This window comes from Podarcis liolepis (genome assembly GCF_965112155.1).
Source record: "Podarcis liolepis genome assembly, chromosome: 15".
Lineage (NCBI taxonomy): Eukaryota > Metazoa > Chordata > Lepidosauria > Squamata > Lacertidae > Podarcis > Podarcis liolepis.
The window spans coordinates 44,844,077-44,866,038 of NC_139566.1; the positions used below are offsets into that span (position 1 = coordinate 44,844,077).

Consider the following 21,962-nt stretch of genomic DNA (forward strand, 5'->3'; position numbering starts at 1 on the left):
TAATTTTTTTTATTTTCAGAAGGGGCTGTCTTCATCATTTAATTAACCAACTCAAGATGTGGTGATGGTCACCAAATTGGGATGGCTTTGCAAGAGGATTAGACAGATTTACAGAGGATGAGGCTCCCCTTAGCTGCTAGTCCTCCAGAATCAGCAGCTGTGTGGCTCTCAATAGCTCTTGCCGAAGCCCATGAGTTGGAAGAGGCCTGTTGTGCTTGTGTTCCACCTGTGGGCATCCCAGCATCATCTGGTCGGAATTGTTGTTGCTGTTTTATGTTATAAGACACCTTGTATGTATTAGGAAAGGTGGGATAATTTAAAAAACAATAATGATAAAAACAAATCTATTCACTATTCATCCTTTTTTCTATTTAGGTTATTCTCATTTGCCTCATTTCATTTCTCATTTGGTTATTTGTCTCATTCTCATTCAATTAATGGGGGAAGATTGCATTGTCTTGAATTCTTGATTGTCTTGAATTCCATGTCAATGTTTGTTTATTAACTTTTGGGTTTTCATAGACAAGCTAGAAAACTCAAAGGTGCATGTTATCCTCTATTGTCTGGTAAAGATGGGCGAGAATTAAACAACGCCATGCCCTCCATTAAAGTTGCATCTTAACAGTATCCTCTTGCTGTGCTTATACAATCCTTGAAAATGCCTTGTGTATTTCAGGTTCATTATTTGAAGAAGGCTTTGACAGAGGTTACTGGGATCTGTTCCTTATGGCAGGTGCGTGAATTCTCACTCCCTCTCAAGCTGGAATATTTGCCCAACTTTAAAAAGAAATGAGTCTAGTAATTTGTTTAGTTGCAGACAATTTAATATTTACCGTATTTTTTGATCTATAACACGCACCCGACCATAACACGCACATAGTTTTTAGAGGAGGAAAATCCGTAGGCATGCCACCCGTAGGCATTCCCTCCATAACACGCACAGACATTTCCCCTTACTTTCTAGGAGGAAAAAAGTGAGTGTTATGGTGCAAAAAATACGGTAATTTAATATTAAAAGGTCACTGATGTTACCGATTGCCTCCAAAGCCCTGAGTGCCTTTCTACCAGCTGTGGCCCTGCCTGGGCAGGAGGAGCCTGGCTGCCCTTAGGAATCTATGTGCCTGGACTATGTGTGGGGTTGCCTTTTTAAATGTCCTCATTTTTAAGGTGTAAAATATTTCATTACTGGGACTGTAGTACCTGCAGGGCCACTTTTCTCCACATGTGTCCCCCTAGACTCTTCAGACCTTCAGCAGAGGCCCTGCCTGAATGCCCTTGCCCTTGGAGGTGCAGCAAAGAGCCCGACTTGGCAGTGGCAGCATAACTGGGTTGCACTTTGCAGGGAGACTTACTGGGCAGTTAACTCGAAATAATTTGTGCACAAGGCAAAAATACTTTAATTTCCCCCCAAGCTTTTTAATCCACTCTTCATTGCTTTCCTGCAGCTTGATGTTTATTTTTTTATTTCACTGACTGCAGATGGGGTCCCCTGCCCACTGCTGCTACTACTCAGGGCATACTCAGGGCATATTCATGGCGCCCTGTGAGCCTAGTACCGCTTTGTGAGACTTGCAAAAATGGCACTGGGCTTGCGGGGCGCTGTGAGCTGTTGTGTCCCTCTCAGCTGCCCTCCAGCTTGAGGGTGCTGAGAAGGATGCAACAGCTTACAACGTGGCAAGGCGCCGTGATGCGCCCCTCCGCCAAACCATGCCAAGGCCAACGGCCCCTCAGCCCCACCCACCCCATGCTACACCGCTGAGTGGTGGCAGGTGACTCCCTACTTAAGGGGACAGAGCCGCAGTGGGTGGAGGTAACAGGATGTCCCAGGAGGTGTGCTGCCCTCCAGGTGCAAAGATTTATTATGTAACAGAGGTTGCCATGTCTTATAAAACCCATTGACCACAACCCCTTCCTTCTGATTCATGTGGGTACAAACAATACTGACGCACACAGCCTTTAATGTATAGAAAAGGACTCTGAGAATCTGAGCAGGACATTGAAGGGCCTTGGGGCATAGGTGGTTTTTTCATCACTCTTTCCTGTTGAAGGTCATGGCCCAGCAACAGAGAGGAAAACACTGGAAGTAAACCACTGGCTGCACAGTGGATTTTGTTAGGGAAGATTTGACTTCTTTGACTGTGGTCTCCAGTTCCTTGAGGAAGGACTTCTGGCAAGAGTTGGGTTGCACATCACAGCAGTTGGCAATAATGTTTGCTAAGAGTCTCACAAATCTGATCAGGAAAGCGTTAACCTACCGTATATTCTTGACAGGATCCACTAACCAATAGTAGGGCATTCTCTCAGGCATTTGAAGATTTGTTTTAACTTTCCGCAGATTCCAAACTTCATCCTAGCTTGGCAGAATGTCATCCTGGCGCCGTGCCTTTCAGGTTAGCTCTGTTTCTTTGCTCTTGAATCATGCCACCAAATCATCACTCGATGCTTTTGTGCGTTTTAGGTAGAGCAAGTAAAGTGAAGGAAAAGCCATCAAAATTTGGAGGGTGGGTGTGGAATCAGCATCTTGGTAACCTTGGCAGCCTTCAAAGTGTGTGCAAAATAACTGGTGAACTCTCAGGCACCAGAAAGTGGGTCAGTGGGATGGGGCTGATAGGAACAGAGAACTGTAGAGTTGGAAGGGGCCCCTGCAGTGCAGGATTCGCAACTGAAGCATCCATATAGAATCAATAGTTCAGTGCATTTCCCCTTGACCAACAATAATAAATTTTAATAATAAATTTTATTTATATCCTGCCCTGCCCAGCCGAAGCCGGGCTCAGGGCGGCTAACAACAATAAAACAGTATAAAAGTATAGCATAAACAACACTCTAAAATCATTCATTATAAAATTAATTAATTCATAATAATAATAAATTATTATTATTAAAGCAGAATATGGCTGTAGTCTTATATACATTCCTAGGCAAGTCCTACTAAACTTAAGTTTTACTCCTGAATAAACATGCATTGCAAATCATGTGCATTCTTAACTTATAGAGAAGTTTTTTAAATGTACAGTGGTGCCCCGCAAGACGAATGCCTCGCAAGACAAAAAACTCGCTAGACGAAAGGTTTTTTTGTTCGCGATTTGCCTCGCAAGACGAATTCCCCTATGGGCTTGCTTCGCAAGACGAAAACGTCTTGCGACTTTGTTAAACCGTTTAAACCGTGCTTCGCAAGACGAAAAATTCGCTAGATGGCAAAAATTGCGGAACGAATTAATTTCGTCTTGCGGGGCACCACTGTACAATTTGGATTGGAATGAGTGGGCAGCAGAATAGGACAAAGTGTTTATTCATGCAGTGCATAATGAATGTATGATATTAAAAAGCCACAGGATGTGCTCATGGTCACTGGCTTATAGGGGAATCAGACAAAGTCATGGAGGAGTGGCCTGTCCAAAGGAGAAGTGATAGATCCTTGTTCAAAGGCAGTATGTCTCTGAATTCTAGTTGCTGGGGAGCAACAATTGGGGAGGGCTGTTGCTGGCTTTCCTGGAGGCATCTGATTGGCTACTGGAGGAAGGAATATTGGCTCTTGGTCTGACCCAGCAGAATGTTTCTTAGTTTCTTATAGCACATAATTTTTAATTCACATTTGCATATCCCCCACCCCCAATTTAGCCTTATTTGGTCTTCTGTTCTTGCTTAAATACTATGTGGTATCTGGCCACCCTACTACAATAGTCACACATTACAAAGATCACTAGTTTTCTATACTGTGTATAGAGAGATTTATTTATTTGGAGCATTTGTATCTCGCTCTTCAGCCCACAAGACGACTTACATACCATCAAAGCAAGATGGTCCCTGCCCACAGGCAAAGGGGCAGGGAGGGAAGAGGAATATCAAATCTCAGTCACAAATCACTAAACAGTTGTTCCTATGCTGACCAGCTGGCACAGTTCAGGGGCTGGAGGTGCCTGAAGGAGCTGGGCCTCCAGCAAAGCTCTCCCGCTGCTGGCTGCCCCAGGTGACACTTGTGGGGAGAGGAGGCCTGATGGGGCTGACCTGTCACAGCAGAGCCAGTGGAGGGAGCTCTGCTTCACAGCTCTCACGGAGGTAGTTTGGATACTATGAGCTCATCTGCAGAGCTGAAAGCAATCGCTCTGTAAATCAAAAATTCAGTGTGTAGAAATCCTTTCACTATGTGTCTGTTTTGTTTTTAAAGCTTCACAGCCACTGAGTGCTAATCAGCTTGAAGCATGCTATGAGTCTTTCAGAACATTATTGAGGTAAATAAACATCTCATGTGGGAGAAAGAGACACAATGTTTCCTTAAGAATTAAAAATTCCAGCACTTTCCATGTGGGGCAGAATGAGGTGGCCAACTGGACCATACTACCTCAAGCTACAGGTGGGGAATAACACTTCTCCTATGTGTAAAAACAAAAACCTAGCACCTCATGGAGAAAGTACTTGCCAATTAAAAAAGCTAGCCTTTTCCCTGCTTTGCTGGCTTCATAGTTGCAGGGAATTTTAGTGTGTGAAAGCAGTTTTCCATTGCTGCTCTTGCAGTTTATTTGACAGCTTCAGATGGCTTTGTGTGTGTGCCAGGTCTGTGATAAGCAGTGCTTTTTTCAGGGGGTCCTCAAGAGTGTTGGCACCTCTTCTGTTGTTAAAAAGTGTGGCACTTACTGTAACAACCTCATGGGGAGAACCAGCACCTATTTTTCTAGGGGGAAAAGCACTGGTGATAAGAGCATGAAAGGAACAACTAAATCATGAAGAAGTTGAATGATTAAAATATGGAATTAGTGTGTACACTTATGCATCAAGCTGTTAGGCCACTGAAGGAAGGTTGTTACTCTGTTAATTTATAAAATAACTGTAGCTGCTTACTGTTTCCTCCACTTAATGGCTACTTCCCAAAGGTGTCCTCTCGTGGCTGATCTAGATCTGACTGGGATTGCAAAGCAGTATGCCCAATTAGACCTGCCAGCTTTGTCCTTGGGGTGTCTGTTGCTGATTCCACAACCTGAGAAAAGAGCTCAGCAGATTCAGGTGAGTGAAAACAGACACAAATAGTTGGTGTACTTCACAATCAGTTGGTGAAGCCCCCAAGTTAAAATTCTACAGTATCAATCTAGACTAAAGATGGACTGGGGGACCTGTGGCCCTCCATAAGTTTAGACTACAACAACTCCTGTCATCCTTGGCAACTGGCCAGGCTAGCTGGGGCTGATGGGATCATGTGAGTGAGGGCCCAGCACACGTACACCCAGGAATTCCTACCATAGGCCTTATGTGTTCCACTTCAAGCGTTTATACAATCCTTCGTGCTTTTTTAAAAAAATCACCAGTAGCTCTGGGTTGGGAGGTCGCATCCACCCTGAGTAGATTTTGTATTTACAGTGGTACTTCCGGTTGCACACAGGATCCGTTCCGGAGCTCCAGTCGATCCCAAGGTGTGCGTATCCGGAGGTGCCACTTCTGCGCATGTGCGCAGCACGGTTTAGCACTTCTGACGTGCGCATGGCAAAACCCAGAAAAATACTTCCGGGTTGGCCACATATGTATCCCAAAGGATACATAACCGGAGGTGAACCTAAGTAGAGGAGGTACCACTGTATTTGTGTTCTGTACACAAATGAAACACTTACTCTTCTGTTTTCTTTGACTTTGGCCTACTTCTGTTAAAAAAAAAGTTGCACTCCTTTCTTCCTCTAGTTTTATTTTGTGCCTGTCAATTGTGATGAAGATGATGTCACGAATCATAGAATCTTGGAAGGGACTCCAAGGGTCATCTAGTCCAGCCCTGCAATGCAGGCATCTCAGCTCAAGCATCCCTGGCAGACGGCCACCCCACCTCCAGGGAAGGAGAGGCACAGCCTCCTGAGGGGGAGACTGCTCCACTGTCAAAACAACTTTTACTGTCAGAAAGTTTTTCCAAATGTTTAGTCAGAATCTCTTTTAATGTAACTTGAAGCCACTGGTTCGAGTCCTGACTCCCAAAGCTGGAGGGGGAAAAACACATGTTCCCTCTTCCATGTGACAGCCCTTCAGATATTTGAAGATGGCTATCATATCTCCTCTCAGTCTCCTCTTTTCCAGGCTAAACATACTCAGCTCCTTCAACTGTTCCTCATAAGGCTTGGTTTCCACACCCTTGATCATCTTGGTTGTCCTCTGTTCACCTCTGTACATGTTCCAGCTTGTCAACATCCTACTTAAATTGTGGTGCCCAGAATTAGACACAGGATTCCAGGTGTGGTCTGACAAAAGCAGAATATAGTGGGGCTATTACTTCCCTTGATCTGGACACTGTACTTCTGTTGATGCAGCCTAGAATGTTAGCTTTTTCCCCTGCTGCATCACAGTGTTGACTCATCTTAAGCTTGTGGTCCACAGACCCCTAGATCCTCTTCACATGTACTGCTAGTAAACCGGGTGTCTCCCATCTTATATTTGTGCATCTGGTTCTTCCTGCCTAAGTCCAGAGCCTTATATTTGTCCCTACTGAATTTCATTTTGTTAGCTTGCGCCCAGTTCTTCAATCGGTTACGGTCATTTTGAATTCTGATTCTGTCTTCTGCAGCATTAGCTTCTCCTCCCAGTTTGTTGTCATCTGCGAATTTGATGAGCATCTTAATTCCTTCGTCCATATCATTTATAAAGACATTGAACAACAATGGGCCCAGGACAGAACCCTGCAGCACCCCACTTGTAACATTTTTCCAGGATGACGAGGAACCATTAATGGGTTCTCTTTGGGATTGGTTAGTCAACCAGCTACAAATCCACCTAACAGTTACCTCGTTCAACCCCCATTTTACCAGCTTCCTCACAAGAATATCATGGGGGACTTTGTCAAAAGCCTTACTGAAATTAAGATGCACTATGTCTACAGCATTTCCCTGATCCACCAAGTTTGTGATAGCATTTTTAAAAAATGCCTCTTCTGCATGAAAGCTTCTACTGCAAAGAATGTCGACTTTAAGACCCTGCAAAACTTTTTGCTGCAATATTCAGTACAGCTCCTATAAAGAATTTCATAGTTTGTGAAGCTATTATCCTTTGTAACCTCTTTGAACAAAAGTGCTGTAAGAATCAAGAATATTTCTGTAATGTTTGTTTGTTCTCAGATGCTTTAAAAGATTTGATCCTGTTTTTCCCCACCAGGGCTTCCTATCCTTATGTCAGCTTGGGACTGTGTTACTGCAAGTAGAGGAGCACATGAACCAGGGTATAGTAGCTGGCTTTGCCATACAGGTACCCCAATTTCAGCCCTTTGGGATAAAATAGACAAAGACACAGTTGATTCTTTCTCGTAAGCCGTGGACCTAACCAGAATAACTCTTCTACTGCTTTGCAGATTAGATGTCTGATTTTAGACTACATCATAAATGAGAAGTGTGAAGAGTTTCTAACCTCAGAATACATTCCATTCTTGAAGTTGCAGGAGATTCACCCTGGGAAACTTAAAAGCTTGGTAGAAAAACTTGTAGAAAAGAATAGGTAAGTGAGTGCAGAATTCTCAAGTTTCATTTTTCTTTGTGCTAGGAGGGCCTAATCCTACACTTCTCCACAACTGTGCCAAAGGATGTTCCCAAGCCTTTGCTTATACATGGAAGGGAGAGGTCTTGTTCATTTACAGTACCAGTGAGCCACGTGTGCATCCAGTGTAAACAAGACACTGTAGCTCCTTTGTCGCTTCCTGGGCAAAGCAAGGGAGCAGCAGGCACACGGAAGCTGGTGGGCAGCTTGAGCACTCTTTCTCCCGAGGCAGATGATGGTGTGGAGAAGGCCAGGAGCGAAAATAAGCATCAGGGAGCAGAGAGTGTATGCAATGCAGGAGGAGAGCAGGTGGAGAAGGAGCCAGCAATGGCAGAGACAGCAGTGGGTGGATCCACCGCCCCTCCAGAGGTCCAGATCCGCTGCCCCGCCCCCCTGGCATGCTATGCTTCATGCAGTGGTTTGCCATGTGCGACATATGCAACAAACGCTGCATTGGATTGTTGTCTAAATGAATACATACCTCTTCCCGCACTCCCACTGCAAAAAACCCCCCTACAGGTATTGTGATTTTAGAAAACACTTGCCTCTCTTCTCTCAGTATGCACTTTTTCTTTTTTGCATAGTTCAAAAATATTGATTTGTTTTCTGCTAATGTTTTATGCAGGATGGATGATGCAGCAGCCCTAATAAAAGGGTATCTTAAAACATATAGAACTCCTCTTCCAGAGGACAGGACATCTTCAGATGTTGTGAAGGTAATAAAACTTTTGTTAAAAAAAAGTCAACCCACCATTAGTTCTCCTGAAACGCTTTCTATCTATTGAGTTTTAAATTTGTCTCCTGACCTTTGTTTCAAAGGAGCCAAGAGCATCAACCAAAATGATCGAACAAAGTCTGAGAGCATCTTAGCTGAAACATGTTAGGGCATATTTTGTGTGCATCTGCAGGAAACAAAACTGCCAGTCTGAAAATTAAGATTCAGTAACTAATGAATTCTCAACGTTTTTATTATTATATCTATTTATAGCCTGCATTTTCTCCAGACCTGGCACAGAAGGTGGTTTACACAAATTAAAAGGACACAGATAAAAATGCAAAAAGCTAAAAATAGTTAAAAAGCAATTAAACAAATGTCTTTTATAAGCTTTATCTTTTTGTATTTTATCTGTGTTGTTTTATGTAAGCTGCCTAACAGATGCAAATGTCTAATAGACATAGAATAACATACATACTTAGTACACATTCTGTTTCTTATAGAAAACTGAGTGGCTGGTAATTTCTTTTTCTTCCTTCAGATGTACTTCAACGAGCTGGTGTAGAAGTCTTGTCATTCATATATATGCAGAAAGCCGTTTATGAGGTCTCATTATCCTGTATAGCTATGCTTTTTGTATTTTACTTGGCTCTGTATTTAATTTGCACCAAAAATTCACTAAAAATAACTGTTAGAATTCTTGTTTGAGATTTCTCTGCTTATGAAGAGAGAAACTTTGCCTAAAATCAAGGCAGCCCTAAGTTTCAGGGAATTACTGCATCCTTGTTGCACTTTGAAATTATTTGCAAATCCTATGATACTTTGATATCAAGACTGTTTTTAAACTGCTTTTATTCCAGTGCAGATAAATCTGACATTAAACCCCAACATGGCAACCACAGTGTTTTGTCACGAGCCTGACACAAGCTAAGGGGTATTTCACCCACCCAAGTAATTCCACTGTCATTTCAAGATGGCAGTCAACTTTCCCCCAAGCCCTACCCCCCCCCCCCGGCCACTGCTCAACATACCACCAGACATCTCTGCAGCAGCAGTTCCAAGCTTCAGGCTGTTGTTTGGTGCAGCAACAGTGCACAAGGCCTTGCGCTGGATGGAATTACAATATGGACTTGTACTTTTTCAGGTTTTGTGAGGCTTCTCCCTTAGCTATTGAAAAAATATAGTTGCCTCTCTTTTCTCCTGGTTTTCAATCCATTGGCTTGAGGAACCACTGAAATACAGTGGTACCTCGGGTTACTTATGCTTCAGGTTACATCCGCTTCAGGTTACAGACTCCGCTAACCCAGAAATAGTACCTCGGGTTAAGAACTTTGCTTCAGGATGAGAACAGAAATCGTGCGGTGGCAGCACGGCAGCAGCAGGAGGCCCCATTAGCTAAAGTGGTATCTCAGGTTAAGAACAGTTTCAGATTAAGAACGGACCTCCAGAACAAATTAAGTACATAACCAGAGGTACCACTGTACACTCAGTAGAATTTAATTTTCTGTCTAATATGTGAGACTTGGTTATTGCCTGCACATGAGGGTAGATTTGCAGTGGATTTAAGAGCACCTCCACCTTGCTTGGAAAAAGCCTTGCACTTCAAGGACGGCAAGCAAACGAGATGCGCTCTCCACTGCTACAAGACACTATGACATATGTGGTCAGGCCTCATATTTTCAGCTCTTCTAAGCCCCCTTGCTTGGCCAGATCAGCCTGGAAACTTTCAGGCTCAGGTGATGTTTATCCCAATATTGCTTTCTACCTGTCCTGTACATTTGCCCCCCAGTATCATGGTTTCTTCAACTAGGATAGAGAGCCACATACATTATTCTCAGCAAAGGAATCCCAGCCCAAAACAGCCCCAACCTCAAGGAAGAAGACAGAAACAGAAAGCTTAAGTGTGACCAATTCTTATGTTCTTATATTGCTGGACAATGAGCCCATTTGGATGGGGTGAGAGAGGTCACTTCCAACATCTCTCTGTTCCACACTGAATAAATTTATGTTGCCATTTCTATGCTATTTAACATAATTCTTTCTCTTTTGGAGGGAGACTCATGGCCAAGAATAGACTCCAAAATGGCCACATGGCTGAGGTTTTGCCCCCCCCCCCGTGCAATTCAGCATCTGGAAGATTCGAGAAATTTGTAACATGACTAGCTCCCTTTCTGGTGCATTCATCCACTGAGTGTAAAAGAAGAGAGGACGGAGACCTCTTTCAAGTTAATGTCACGAGTCCTGCTTCTAGCAGCCATCAGACATGGAGCTGCAGTGACACCAGAGGAGAAGCTGGTTCAGGGCTCAGAGCTGCTGCTGGACGTAGGGTGACCCCCCCCTACCTGAGCTGTTGGACAGGAGCCTCCCAGACTACCAGGGTCTATAAGGACCAGAGCCCCTCCCGCCCCCCATGACCAGTCTGGCAATGCCAGGGCTTTTTCAGAAGGGAGGCTGCAGTGTGCCTGCCTTCAGGCCAGAGGTTGGCTGCCCTTCAAGGTTGAAGGCTCTCAGAGCAGGGGAGCCTGGTGCCAGAGGCATGCAAGGTGTCTGCCTGCCTGCCTTTCTGCTCCCAACCTTTGCTGCAGCAAGCTGCTCCCTCTGCTCCCCTCAGCCCAGCAACCTTTGACCAGACGTGCCTCTTTTTCTGTGGGATCCCAGTCTCCGATCAGAACATGACAAAAACTGTATTTCAGATGTATTTCAAGTTAGACAATAAAACTGTATTGAAGGGAGGGGGGGTTAAACAGACATTTGTACACTTTTGTTACAAAACTGTAGAGCTACAATTTGTTGTAAAATCACTTTTTGGTCAGCAAACATTGCAAAATCTTTGTGTGCAATTACTGTGTATTTACAGGCTTCCTGTTAGTGATTTTCAATTATTATTATTATTATTATTTAGACAATAACATCACACACTCAACATAGGACATGGCTTAAGATAAATATATTAGTAAATAAATATTCTGAGAACATCTTTCCATAAATGAAATGTGCTGCTATACATATACAGAATGTACACAAGTTGTTTCATAGCCTTAGAAACATTAAAAATAGTAATGGAGAAAGAGCCCTTTAACCATATTACAAATCTTTACAGTACATTTTATACAAAACTGTTTTAAGTGCTACAGAAGTTTCATTTTCTTAAAAAAGTTTTTTTTAAAAAAATAGTGCCTCATGAGCCCATCAAATTGGCAACAATTAATTAAATAGGAAGGCATTTTGGATTAAAAACATCTATTGTACTGACCATTACAAAACCTTTGTCATGAAGCTCTAGGACGAGGAAATGAAGACACACAGCAGCCAGAAACTGGAAGCACCCTTGTTACTGGGGGTGAGGAGCAAGCGAGGAGAGAGACTTTCTAACCCAGCTCTTCAGGTCCAACTGCAAAGTGTCCAAGGCACGCAAACTCCACAGAGGAGCCTGTTCCTGCCTTCTGATCCTGAGACTGAGCTCAGGGCTGGGAAACCTGCTGTTGGGAATTACACCCTCTCCTCTGGCTGTCCTGGCTGGGGATGATGGAAGAAGCAGGAGACCCAACAACATCAGCAGGAGGCCACAAGCGCCCCATAACCAGGGTGCTTGCCTGTTGCCACTTTCTGAGTGGTTCCCCGCATTGTCACACTCAGGTGGGATCTTCACCTGTGCAGAAAGCATTTGGGAAGGGCTTAGAAGAGCTTGCAGCCCCTGCTCTCAAGCAGGGAAGCTCCATGGCCACTGCACACCTCTGGCCTCTCCTGCCATTCCTTGGAGCAAGCCGCAGCCCCGATATAAGAGCCTGGCCATCATTCAACAGGGAAGGAAAGTGGGTACAGAGGTGCATAGATGGCCACTCCAAAGAGTTCTGGTTCCTCCCGGAATGAAACTTGGCTGGTTCTGCGGCCTAGTCTCAGGGGTGAGTTCAGAGAGGGTGCGTCCTGTGAAGGGCACATCATATCTGTAGGCAGGCATCCTGAGAGGAGATGATGCCCCTGTCACGCAAGTCAGGCGATGAGGCCCTTAGGGAGAGGCTCCACAGACACTAGGTATTGCCATCAACCAGTACCCAAGTGAAGGCTATAAAGAGAAGGTCGGATTCTGGAGTGAGTCCTGAAGATTGATCTAAAATGAGGATCAACATAGAATGTTCCAGAAAGGAAAAGGCCACTCCTGATAAACACCAAGGCAAGACATCAGACCAACTAATCATTGCTGAAGTGGGGCAGGCAAGCTCACTGGACTTTGTAGCATGCCTTTTGTCCGATGAGGGTTAGCTTTCAGTTACCTAAAGTTGCCAATGTAGACTTCCCCCACAGAAAAGCAAATCTCAATTACCGGTAGAACATGAGAGACCTAATCTCATGGCCATGTGTTAGAGGCCCACATTAAGCAAAACATTCCCGCATTGCAGGAGGTTGGACTAGATGAAGAGCAAAAAGTAATCAACTCCCAGGTTCTGGAGGGTCTGAAATTGGCCTGAATACCCCAGGGGTGTTTTCAAGTTTGTCTCTGAAATGCGAATAAGTGTACTGACCATCAAGGTGGTCCAAACAAGCCTGGAAGGGCTTAAACATGCTCAGGTTGGACACTGAGCAGAAAAGATCTGTTCGTTGTCTGGTGCTTTAAGCCTTAATTCTGTGTATCCTTCATAGCTTGGGAGCTGAAACACTGCTAGAAGACAGATGCCAGATTGTCAGACCTCATGGACAAGATTCTAAGAAAGTGCTAGTGACAGAAATCAGTGCAAGACAGAAAAGTGGGTAACAACCACTGAACCTGTTTAAGGGTAGTAGAAGGCACTCAAAATGGATCTACCCAATGACTGCTAAGGATCCGAGGCAGTGCCTGAGCATTGCTAGCAAACAAAGGGAAGTGTGAAAAATGGAGGCTAGAGTTTGGCATCAGATGCTGACACCCAGCACATCATTAGCATGCAGACTGTTAAAACTTCTGGTACTAAGCTGCCGGCTGGGTAGTGTGTTATGGTTCTGGACAGTTAAGAGTTAACACTCCAGGAGCGTTCTTATCAACTGGGTGCATTGCCCACATGACCCAGGCATTTTCCTTTGATCTGTGCTCTGTGGGGGCTGAGCTCTCTCTGGAGAGCAGTCTGTCTGAGAATGTGAGCAAGGTAGTTTCGTTTTTGTTAAGAGGCAGAAGCTGCAAGCATGCAGCTAGATTCTGCAGGTTTTTCTTTTCTGTTTGTTATACTTCTAAATAGTGTTAGAATAGAAGCACTGGTGTCGAGCTGAGTTATCGAAGACACCACGTCGACAGACAAGCCATTTTACACTGCAAATGAACTCTGCTATTATCTGGCAACTGAGGAGAGTGGCAGCGCGCGAGTGGAAGCGTGTGGTGCCACTGGAGTTTGTCGTAGTGGCAATAAATCAAATTTATTGCAGGGCCGTTGCAGCAGGCTCAGTGGGTCAAAGGATTAACAACCCACAAACTTTAACATAGTGAAATGAATTCACCCCTCTTCTCCCATCTCATAGATATTAATCATTCAGAACTGACCCAGGTACCAAGACTGCAGAATTCATTTAAGTTCTAGAGCAGGGGCCAGATCTTCTGCTGTTTGCAGAAGTCCACAAGATTATCTACACAGGTGTGCTGGGTTCCAAGGCCCAGGCTAGATCATTCCCACAAACCAGTAATGTCTGCTAGAAACTGCCCTTATGCAAGATGCATCTGTATGGTTCCTGGTATGCATTGAGATGCCATCTATAAAGGTACAAGATCCAGACAATGTCCTTTGTGTTGAAGCATCTATACTGCATGTGCTGTGCACCCAGGGGGTTAGTACACCAAGACCACAAGCAACCTGTAGTGGGAATAAATCTGTATCTCTGCCTGGTACGAAGACTTGGATGAAATGCCAGGACTCCATTATCATCCATCCAGAGAGACAAGAAGGTGCCTGCATTTAAACCACATGCCTCAAGTACAAAGAGGAAACCAGAGTGCCCTAGGTAACAAGATTGTCTGTACTGAGGATGCTCGTTACTGAGGATTGATCACTCTGAGGCTGAGGCTGGCTGCACACGTGTTTCAGCACCAAGCTGAGGAGGGTGAACTGTGGAGTCATTGTGGATATGGAAGTCTCAGTCATCACTGGAAATGATGACACACTGGCTCTAGGCTGCCCAAAGCACGAGTTGTGAATGGAAGTGTCTGAGCATCCAAAAAAACCAGATTGCTGGGCCGACTGAGGAAGGCAAAAACAGAGGTTGGAACCGATCATTGTGCAGTTTTGGGGATATGACAGTTCTTGCTATCAGCCTTGTGCCATTTTGAGCTCAAACACTGTTGGCTCCAGTCGGTATCATCCCAAAACTTGGGGATTGACAAACCTGGCAGCACTTGGGTGGGATACAAACAGGAGTTGAGGCAACAGCCTTCAGCAAGATGGTCACCCAACATAGAGAACTGTGGCTGGGCCACAAGAGGGTTCAGCCTGAGCGCCATGTTCCCTTCTGAAAAACCTTCCTGAGATGGACCTCAGCGGAGGACATTTCTGCCAGGCACAGGGGGTCTTCCCACTTGAAAGTGGCACCCTGTAAAGTGCAGAAGCCACAATTTTGGACATTAAAAAAATGAAGGCAAAACTATGGATTCCTGCATTGCAAGGGGGTTGGACTAGATGACCCTGAGGGTCCTTTCCAACTATATCATTCTATGAAAGCAGATAGAAACTGAGGTACTCAAAAAGCAAAGTTTCCAAATTCAGTTCCTTCTCTCCTTTCTCGCTTTGGATGACACACATATATTCAATGACAGGAAATAAAGTGAAATGAAATATATTTTGAGGATAAATATTTGTAAAGAGAGAGAGGGAGGGAGAGAGTCTTGCTTGAAAAGAAACTGAGGAGAAAGTGGAGCCCCCTGACTTGAGGAAGTCAGCTGGCACAGGGGTCCCCCCCCACTCTGGAACAGGGCTGCAAGCTCTTCTAAGCTCCAGAACCTTCTGGAATGCTGCTGTGTGGTTGCAGATCCTGCCTACGTCACAGCACAGAGATCATAAGAGCATGAGGCGAGGAGGCCCTCACCTTGGCTTTGATCTCATAGGCAGAAATCAAAACAGAACCCATTTTCCTTCCCTGTGCTCCCCTTGCACACAAACACACGGCTGAGAGGGACTGCAGCTCACCAGGGAACTTCACTTGGTGAACGTGTACAATGCTGAGTTAATAATTACTGACGGGTAAAACACTAGGGGTCTGTTCGTTTAACCTAGAACAGGTTAAGAGCTCTTTGAAATTTATACTATTCAAGCTCTCTTTTTATTTTCATGAGCTGGGCACAAATGGAGATGTTAGGTACCTTTCTGAATCACACAGTGCCATTGGTTTTAGTAAATTAAACTGAGTCTGGGGCAGGGAGAGAGTTCTAGGCACATTCCATTAAGAAAACATTAAACACCCTCCTCCCACAATCCACATTTTGGACACAGTTTAGCAAAATGTCCATCACAGACATCACAGAGAAGATAGAAGCAGCCCGCATACAGCATGCATCCACAGACCCCAAACAGTGGCATTCCCTGAGGTCCTGCCCACGCAGACCAGGTGCCCTTTGGAATCATGCCTATGGGAGACAGAAGCCATTGTTTCCACAGGAAACGATTAACAATTGGAAGCAAGTGACAACATGCATCAACAGAAAAAGAGGGAGGGATCTCTGCCTGCCGGGGCATGAGCGCAGGCAGGCACAAGGCACAGGCCTCAGAGCAGTGGCAGCAACCATCTCTGCAGCAGCGGACACAAGGCAGGGCTTAGGTCCAGCCTTCACCAACACACCCCTCGGAAGAGCAGCACCAGGCTCCGCATCATCCCCAAAAGCCCTTTCCTGTTTCAGAAGACCCCTGAGATTACTGCGGCAGGTGTGCTCCTTGGAAACATTCATTGGTCCCCCGACCCCTCATCTTCTGGGGGCAGGTGAAGCTATCCTGGAAGATGCTATGCTCCAGAACGCTCCTTGACTGGTGCTGGACTGGCTGTGAGGAGGAAGGGGCACTCCGCAGCCAGCCTGCTTTCCCTGCCCCCTCGCAGCCACTCCTTTGGACTTCTTTTGCTTCAAGGTGCCGTTTGCTTTCTAAGGCAGGCCCAGATGGTCTCTGCAGGCAGCGGGGCTGGATGGCCCTCTCTGGGCTCCTGCCCAGCTGCAGGAGGTGGCAGAAGTGGCACGGTGGCTTGTTACGAACACTTTGTGGCATAGAGGCTGCAGTGCACACTGCGGAAGGTGCCTTCTCCAGTTGACCACTTCAATGGGTGAGCAAAAGCTAAAGACAATTTTGAAGTCCAGCAGAGATCGCGAGGCACAAAGACAGGCTCCTGCTCTCATTAGTCACCAACCTGGCCTGGGCCTGGAGGATCACAGCCTGAAAAGACAAAGGAAGTGCCTCGAGTAGGCAGCCAGAGGGGAGGGCTTCCACAGCAACTACAAGCCGCTGAAATGTAGCAACCCACAGTTTAGCCAAATCTGCTTCCCTGGAAGCCCCACACCCTGGGCAGCAGCGCCCGTTCCTTCTTTCTGCTTGGGACCTTGCCATGGGTTGTGTGCTCCTGCATGCACAAAGGCAGGTGTCAAAGTGACACGCCACCCCGCCCCACCGCCAGCACACTCCCAGCAGGGCCAGGTAAGAGCCTGGCAGGCTGCTCTGCCCAACGTCCAGCAGGAACACATTTCAGAGTTCGCCATCCCTCATGAAGCATCTATGCAGATGAAAGAGCTGGTGTCCCACCTACAGCACCTTTCCTGCACACCGGCTGGAGCTGCTGACTTACCCACCATCTGGGTGCCTCCTGCTGCTGCTGCTGCTGCCGCCACCACAGCTGCCTCAGGACAGCTCAGGAGGGGGCTGGGAAAGAGCCCCAGGGCTTCTCCTTGCAGTAAGTCCCCCGGCTGATCCTGCAACAGCTCTCTGTGGACCTCCCCTGGACCCCGGCAGAGTTGGTTGGCGGCTGCTGTTCCACGTGGCTCCTCCCAAGAGCGGCTGCTGCCTGCGTGGCAATCCGTGTGAGGCAGGGGCAGCTCACAGTCCCGGTCCTCGGGAATGATGGAGATGCGCTGACCCAGGTCACATCCCCCCACGTAGCAGCCTGGCAAGGCAGAGGAGTCCTCTGGGCACGGCGTGTACTGCACGTTGACAGCATAGTCCTCGGCAGAATAGCAGCCAGGCTGAGTCAGGCAGCTGTTGCTGGCCACCTGCTTCTCTTCATAGAAGCAACAGGGCACAGCCTCGCATGTCCCCCCCTCTGTCCTAATACTGTACAGATCTTGGCTTCTTCCTGCCTGCGGCTCTCGCCCAGAGCCACACCCTGCCCAAAGAGGCGGCCCAAGAAGCAGCATGCTGCACTCAGCTGCCCTGCCCAGCGATTCCCGGGGTGCAGGAGGGGCCTCAAAGCAGCAGGCGCAAGCTGGCTCCCGGAGTCCTCTGCAGGTCCGGCTGGCTCCCCCCGCCAGGCCCTCTAGCCCTCCCCCCTCGAGGATGGTGCCTGGAGGCTCCCGGTGCTCTAGCGAGGAGTTGCTGCTGTAGTTCATCTCCAGGCTGCAGTTGGAGAGCTGGTCCCCTGCAGAAGTGGCCAGCACAGGCAGGCAGTCGCCTTCCACCACGTTTGGAGCAGGGGGCCCTTCCAGAAGAACCACGGTCCCTCTGCTTGCCCCACCCACCTCGCCCCCCCGACAGGGACTTTTGCTGCGGTAGATGTACGGGTCATAGTCACTGCTCAGGGAGCTGCGGAAGGTGGAGCAGCTCCCATAGACTCCCTGGTTGCTGACCTCAGTGCAGTCCACCACAGAGTCGCTGGAGGAGCAATGGCAGGGGCCCGAGCTGCTGCCGCTGCTGCTGCTGCTATCGCTCCCAGGGCCGTCGGCCAGGTAGCCGCTGCAGACGGAGCGGTGGCCGTGGTAGCAGCTGAAACTGGAGGTGCTGCCGCTCTCCAGGCGGGAGGAAGGCGCAACGTGGACCACAGGGGCAAAGAGCCTGCCGCTGCCGCCCCCACCGCCCACAGGCTGGAAGGCACGCGAGGGGCCCTTGGCAGCGACGCCCAGGGGCAGCTGTCCGTTCTGCTCTGGGTAGCTAAGGCCTTGGAAATAGTAGTGCTGGAACATGGTCTCGTACTGGGAGAAGCAGGCTGGCTTGGAGAAGTGGTGGCTGCTGAACTTGGGCCTTCGGAAGGTGTGAATGGCTGGGTAGGCCCTGTGCTCCACCCCGCACTGGTGCGCGTTCAGAGCATGGTCCAAGTGGATGGGCTGGTAGCTCCGGAGGAAGGCCGGGGCCTCCCCGTGCCGGTCCACTGTCAGGACGGTAATAGGGTTCCCGTGGGGGTCCATGCTGGTTCGTGTGGGGTAAGTGGTGACCTGGCTGGCTCTGTGCACTCGGCCCGGGTAATGGACGGGCAGGATCATGCGCTGCTGGTGCTGACGGCTGCGCATCTGATTGGCAAGGTCGTCGCACACCTGGCCGGTGGCACCCTTCTTTTGCTCTGTGCAGAAAGATGAAAGGCGAGTCAGAGAAGGTTCTTGCAGCAAGGGCACGGGGCACCTGCCCATCAGACGCCCCTACAGACCACCCAAAGAACTCCCGGGGGGGGGGGGGGCTTCAACAAAGATGTCCTACCATGCTGGGAGGTGCATTCCCCCTCCCGTTCCAGCTCTACTCCCAAGTATTTGTCTATTGAGCCTTCCATGGAGAGGAGAGCAAGAGCCATCTCCCTTGGTGGGCAGGAATGGACCTCATCTTCCTCTTCCCCTGGGGCACGTGCAGTGCTACAACTCACCAATGATGTTGTGGCGGCAATGCGGGCAGGTGTGGTGCTGCAAAAGCCACGGGTCCACACACTTCCTGTGGAACCGATGAGCGCAGGGAATGACACGCAGCTCCTGTGGAAGCAAACGGGAGCTGAAGGGGTGGAAGCAGCCATGGACGGGGCCTTTGTCTAGCTGGCTTTTGGCTCATTCAGAGCAGCTCAGAGATTGGGCTGGATGCGGCTTCTCAAACCAGGACGACCAGGCGCACATCCTGGCAAGCTCAGGTGACAGGGAGATGCTCAGCCAGGTGCCCCCTCAAAGGGCAGCAAATGGTATGAATAGGGCCCAAAGCCCCTTTTCCTTGCAGAACAAGCCCCCTCCCTTCCACCTTGCAGCCAGGAAGACTCTTGTGTCGCAAGCAGATGCCAGAGGCTCTCTTGTCACAGCACACTCAAGACACCCACCAACAGCAACAGGGAGGCCAGCTGCCTTGCTAGAAGCTTCTGAAGAAAAGCAGCGCAGAAAGTGTTAACACCCAGGATCAGGGGTAGGCAAACTAAGGCCCGGGGGCCGAATCCGGCCCAATCGCCTTCTCAATCTGGCTCACATACGGTCCGGGAATCAGCGTGTTTTTACATAAGCAGAACGTGTCCTTTTATTTTAAATGCATTCCTGGGTTATTTGTGGGGCCTGCCTGGTGTTTTCGCATGAGTAGAAAGCGTGCTTTTTCTATGACAAAGAAAGGCCACCTGCTCTCTTTCTCACCTCCCCATCCAGGTACTTCTCGAGGCAAATGGCGCAGTCAGAGGTGGAGCTGCTGCTCAGCGTGTCCAGGGCCCCGCAGCTGCCTTCGCTGGGCCCTTTCAGCTTAGACTTGAACTTCCGTGTCTCCATCTTCTCAAGGGCCTGCACAGCAAGCCTGTTCATGGAATTCTGCAACAGGAGAAAGACAAGGGCATTCCTGGGATGCAGAAGCGGGGCGCCCCACAGTGGCAGCCCCCGTTCACTCAACCCTGCATGACATTCTCAGCGCCAGGGTCAGGCCCAGGGGTAAAGCAATGGCTGGGCATGACACATGCCGTGAAGGGGGTGGGAATGGACTTATCTCCTCCTTTCCACTGGGCCACAGTATGGACTTCCTCCAGATGTTAACGGAATCACAGAATGGTACAGATGGAAGGCACCCCCAAGGGCCATCGCAACTAATCTCACGCTGCTGAGCCCCAGCTCCGCTCAGCAGCAGCTCATATGGCCAACGACCAGAGACAATGGGGATCTGAGGCCAACATCGGGGGGGGGGGGCTGGAGCTGTTCCCCACCTCAAAGTAGTGCAATGCAGGGCCTGTTGCCTGCAGAGAGCCCATCCTGAAGCATGGAGGATCTGGGCAACACCCCTCCGGCACCGTGAGCCCCCACTGGTTGCATTTGCACTTGGGGCAAGCCTCCCTCCCTCCCCATTTAGGTCAGTGCATTTAGCACTGACTGGCACTCACTGAGGATCCACATGCCATGAGGCTGCCCCTGCCAGCAACTCAGGCATGGCTGCCAATGGGACCCTCCAGGAAATGCAAGAGCAAGAACAATTGACATCAGCACGTCAGGAAGGCTTTGAAATTACTACAAATGCATTTGCCAACAATGCCATAAACCTGCCTGTGCTAATTAAACCAACTCCCAAAACATAACCTAGGACATTTCCAAACTCCATTGACCAGCCAAAGGAAAGCAGAGGTGATCCTTTGAGGCCACCTTCAGTTCCCAAGCCAGAAGAGGAGCCACTTTTCTTTTCACCCAGAGACTATTTACCCCAGGGATCTTGACCAACCTTGCATGTTTCTACCCGCTCCCTCCAGAAGGTGCCTTTTCCCCTCTTCCCTTTTAAATCCCTCACCTTCTCCAGTTCTTTTTGTCTCCTTGCAGCCTGCTTCCCCACTGCAGGAGCCTCCATCAGGACCGGACTGGTGCTTCGGGCTTTGTTGAAATGGCTGCTGGTGGTCATGGCAAGGAGGAAGCCAAGACTCCCGCCTGGCCCATTAAATTGGCCAGCCCTGGGCACCCAGGAATCAGGGCAGACTCTAGGCCCACCTCACAAAGCCAGAGGCAGCAGTAGGGCAGGTCTGCCCAGAAGGCCCCTCACACCCCAAGGCCAGCGGAGGCCAAAGCATTTCTTGCCAGGAAGCTGCCTGCTGCCACCTTTCCAGAGCAGCCTCTCTTCTCCAGAGGAAGTGATTCACCTTCCCAGCAACACACGGCTAGAGGCCCAGGCAGCTCTTACTTACCTGGCTCCGGCGCTGCTTCAGTTTGATCTTGACCAGAAGAACAAGGCACACGAGAGAGACCACCACGAAAAAGGCCAAGAAAATCCCCATGTCGAAGTATTCGGTAGGTTGCTTAGAAGAAAAATCAGGGAGAGGAGGAGGCAAGAGATGGACAAAGATCAGCAGGGTTAGCTTTTTTCCAGCTCAATGACATACGCCTTTTGGTTACATTCAAAGCAGGCAGAGATTTTTTAGCTGGCAGCAGCAGCTAACATGTTGAATTAAACTGGAACGGTTAAAGTTTGAGGTACGCCACACCCAAAAGACTCCAAAAGGAATCCCGAGGTTTCAGAGTTTGCTGAAAGCTTTCATAAGAAATTCTCCAGGGCTTGTGCATGCACAGAAACCTGTTTCCTATTCCTCTGACAAGTGTGTGTTTGCTGTTTGCAAAGATTTGTCCCTGGCTGGAAGTGAGCTGAATGCCAGGTGAAACCCCACCTCAGAGACCTGGTTCACAATCCTTGCCTCCAACGTGCCTTGGGCACAAAAGGTCCGGGTTCAATTCCTGACAACTTCAGGTAGCACTGGGAAAGATCTGTGGCTTGAAGAATCGCAGAGAAGCTCACTGCTCGGCAGCGTCAATGATACTAAACTAGACAGACCAAGGGTCTGACTCTGCATAAAATAGTTCTCTGTGCTCTCACTCTGTGAAAGGGAATTCTACATCCCAAAGCCTGGTGCTAATTCAGTCCAT

At 48.2% G+C, this 21,962-nt stretch overlaps 2 protein-coding genes across 6 annotated transcripts in view; one reads left to right on the top strand and one right to left on the bottom strand.

Annotated features, from left to right (window-relative positions):
* The window catches only part of KNTC1 (kinetochore associated 1), an 88,246-nt gene extending 78,019 nt beyond the window's left edge, over positions 1–10,227 (top strand). For 2 of the 4 annotated variants that reach the window (XR_014519477.1, XM_083476635.1), the window contains 8 exons: positions 677–733; positions 2,336–2,390; positions 4,169–4,232; positions 4,872–5,001; positions 7,120–7,209; positions 7,313–7,455; positions 8,120–8,210; positions 8,751–10,227. Coding sequence is in view for 3 of the 4 variants with exons in the window: in XM_083476635.1 (XP_083332761.1) it covers positions 677–733; positions 2,336–2,390; positions 4,169–4,232; positions 4,872–5,001; positions 7,120–7,209; positions 7,313–7,455; positions 8,120–8,210; positions 8,751–8,774 (654 nt within the window). In the remaining variant the exon portion in view is untranslated. The other 2 variants (XM_083476634.1, XM_083476636.1) reach the window with 1 other exon arrangement.
* Positions 10,228–10,907: 680 nt separating this feature from the next.
* Positions 10,908–21,962, bottom strand: part of ZNRF3 (zinc and ring finger 3) — a 73,257-nt gene continuing 62,202 nt past the window's right edge. The window contains exons 5-9 of one of the 2 annotated variants that reach the window (XM_083476681.1): positions 21,230–21,340; positions 19,716–19,883; positions 18,980–19,082; positions 16,985–18,685; positions 10,908–16,578 (exon numbers count right to left, since the gene is read on the bottom strand). In XM_083476681.1, the coding sequence (XP_083332807.1) occupies positions 16,541–16,578; positions 16,985–18,685; positions 18,980–19,082; positions 19,716–19,883; positions 21,230–21,340 (2,121 nt within the window). In that variant the 3' untranslated portion in view covers positions 10,908–16,540. Of the gene's footprint in view, positions 18,686–18,979; positions 19,083–19,715; positions 19,884–21,229; positions 21,341–21,962 lie in introns of both variants that reach the window. The other variant, XM_083476680.1, reaches the window with a different exon arrangement.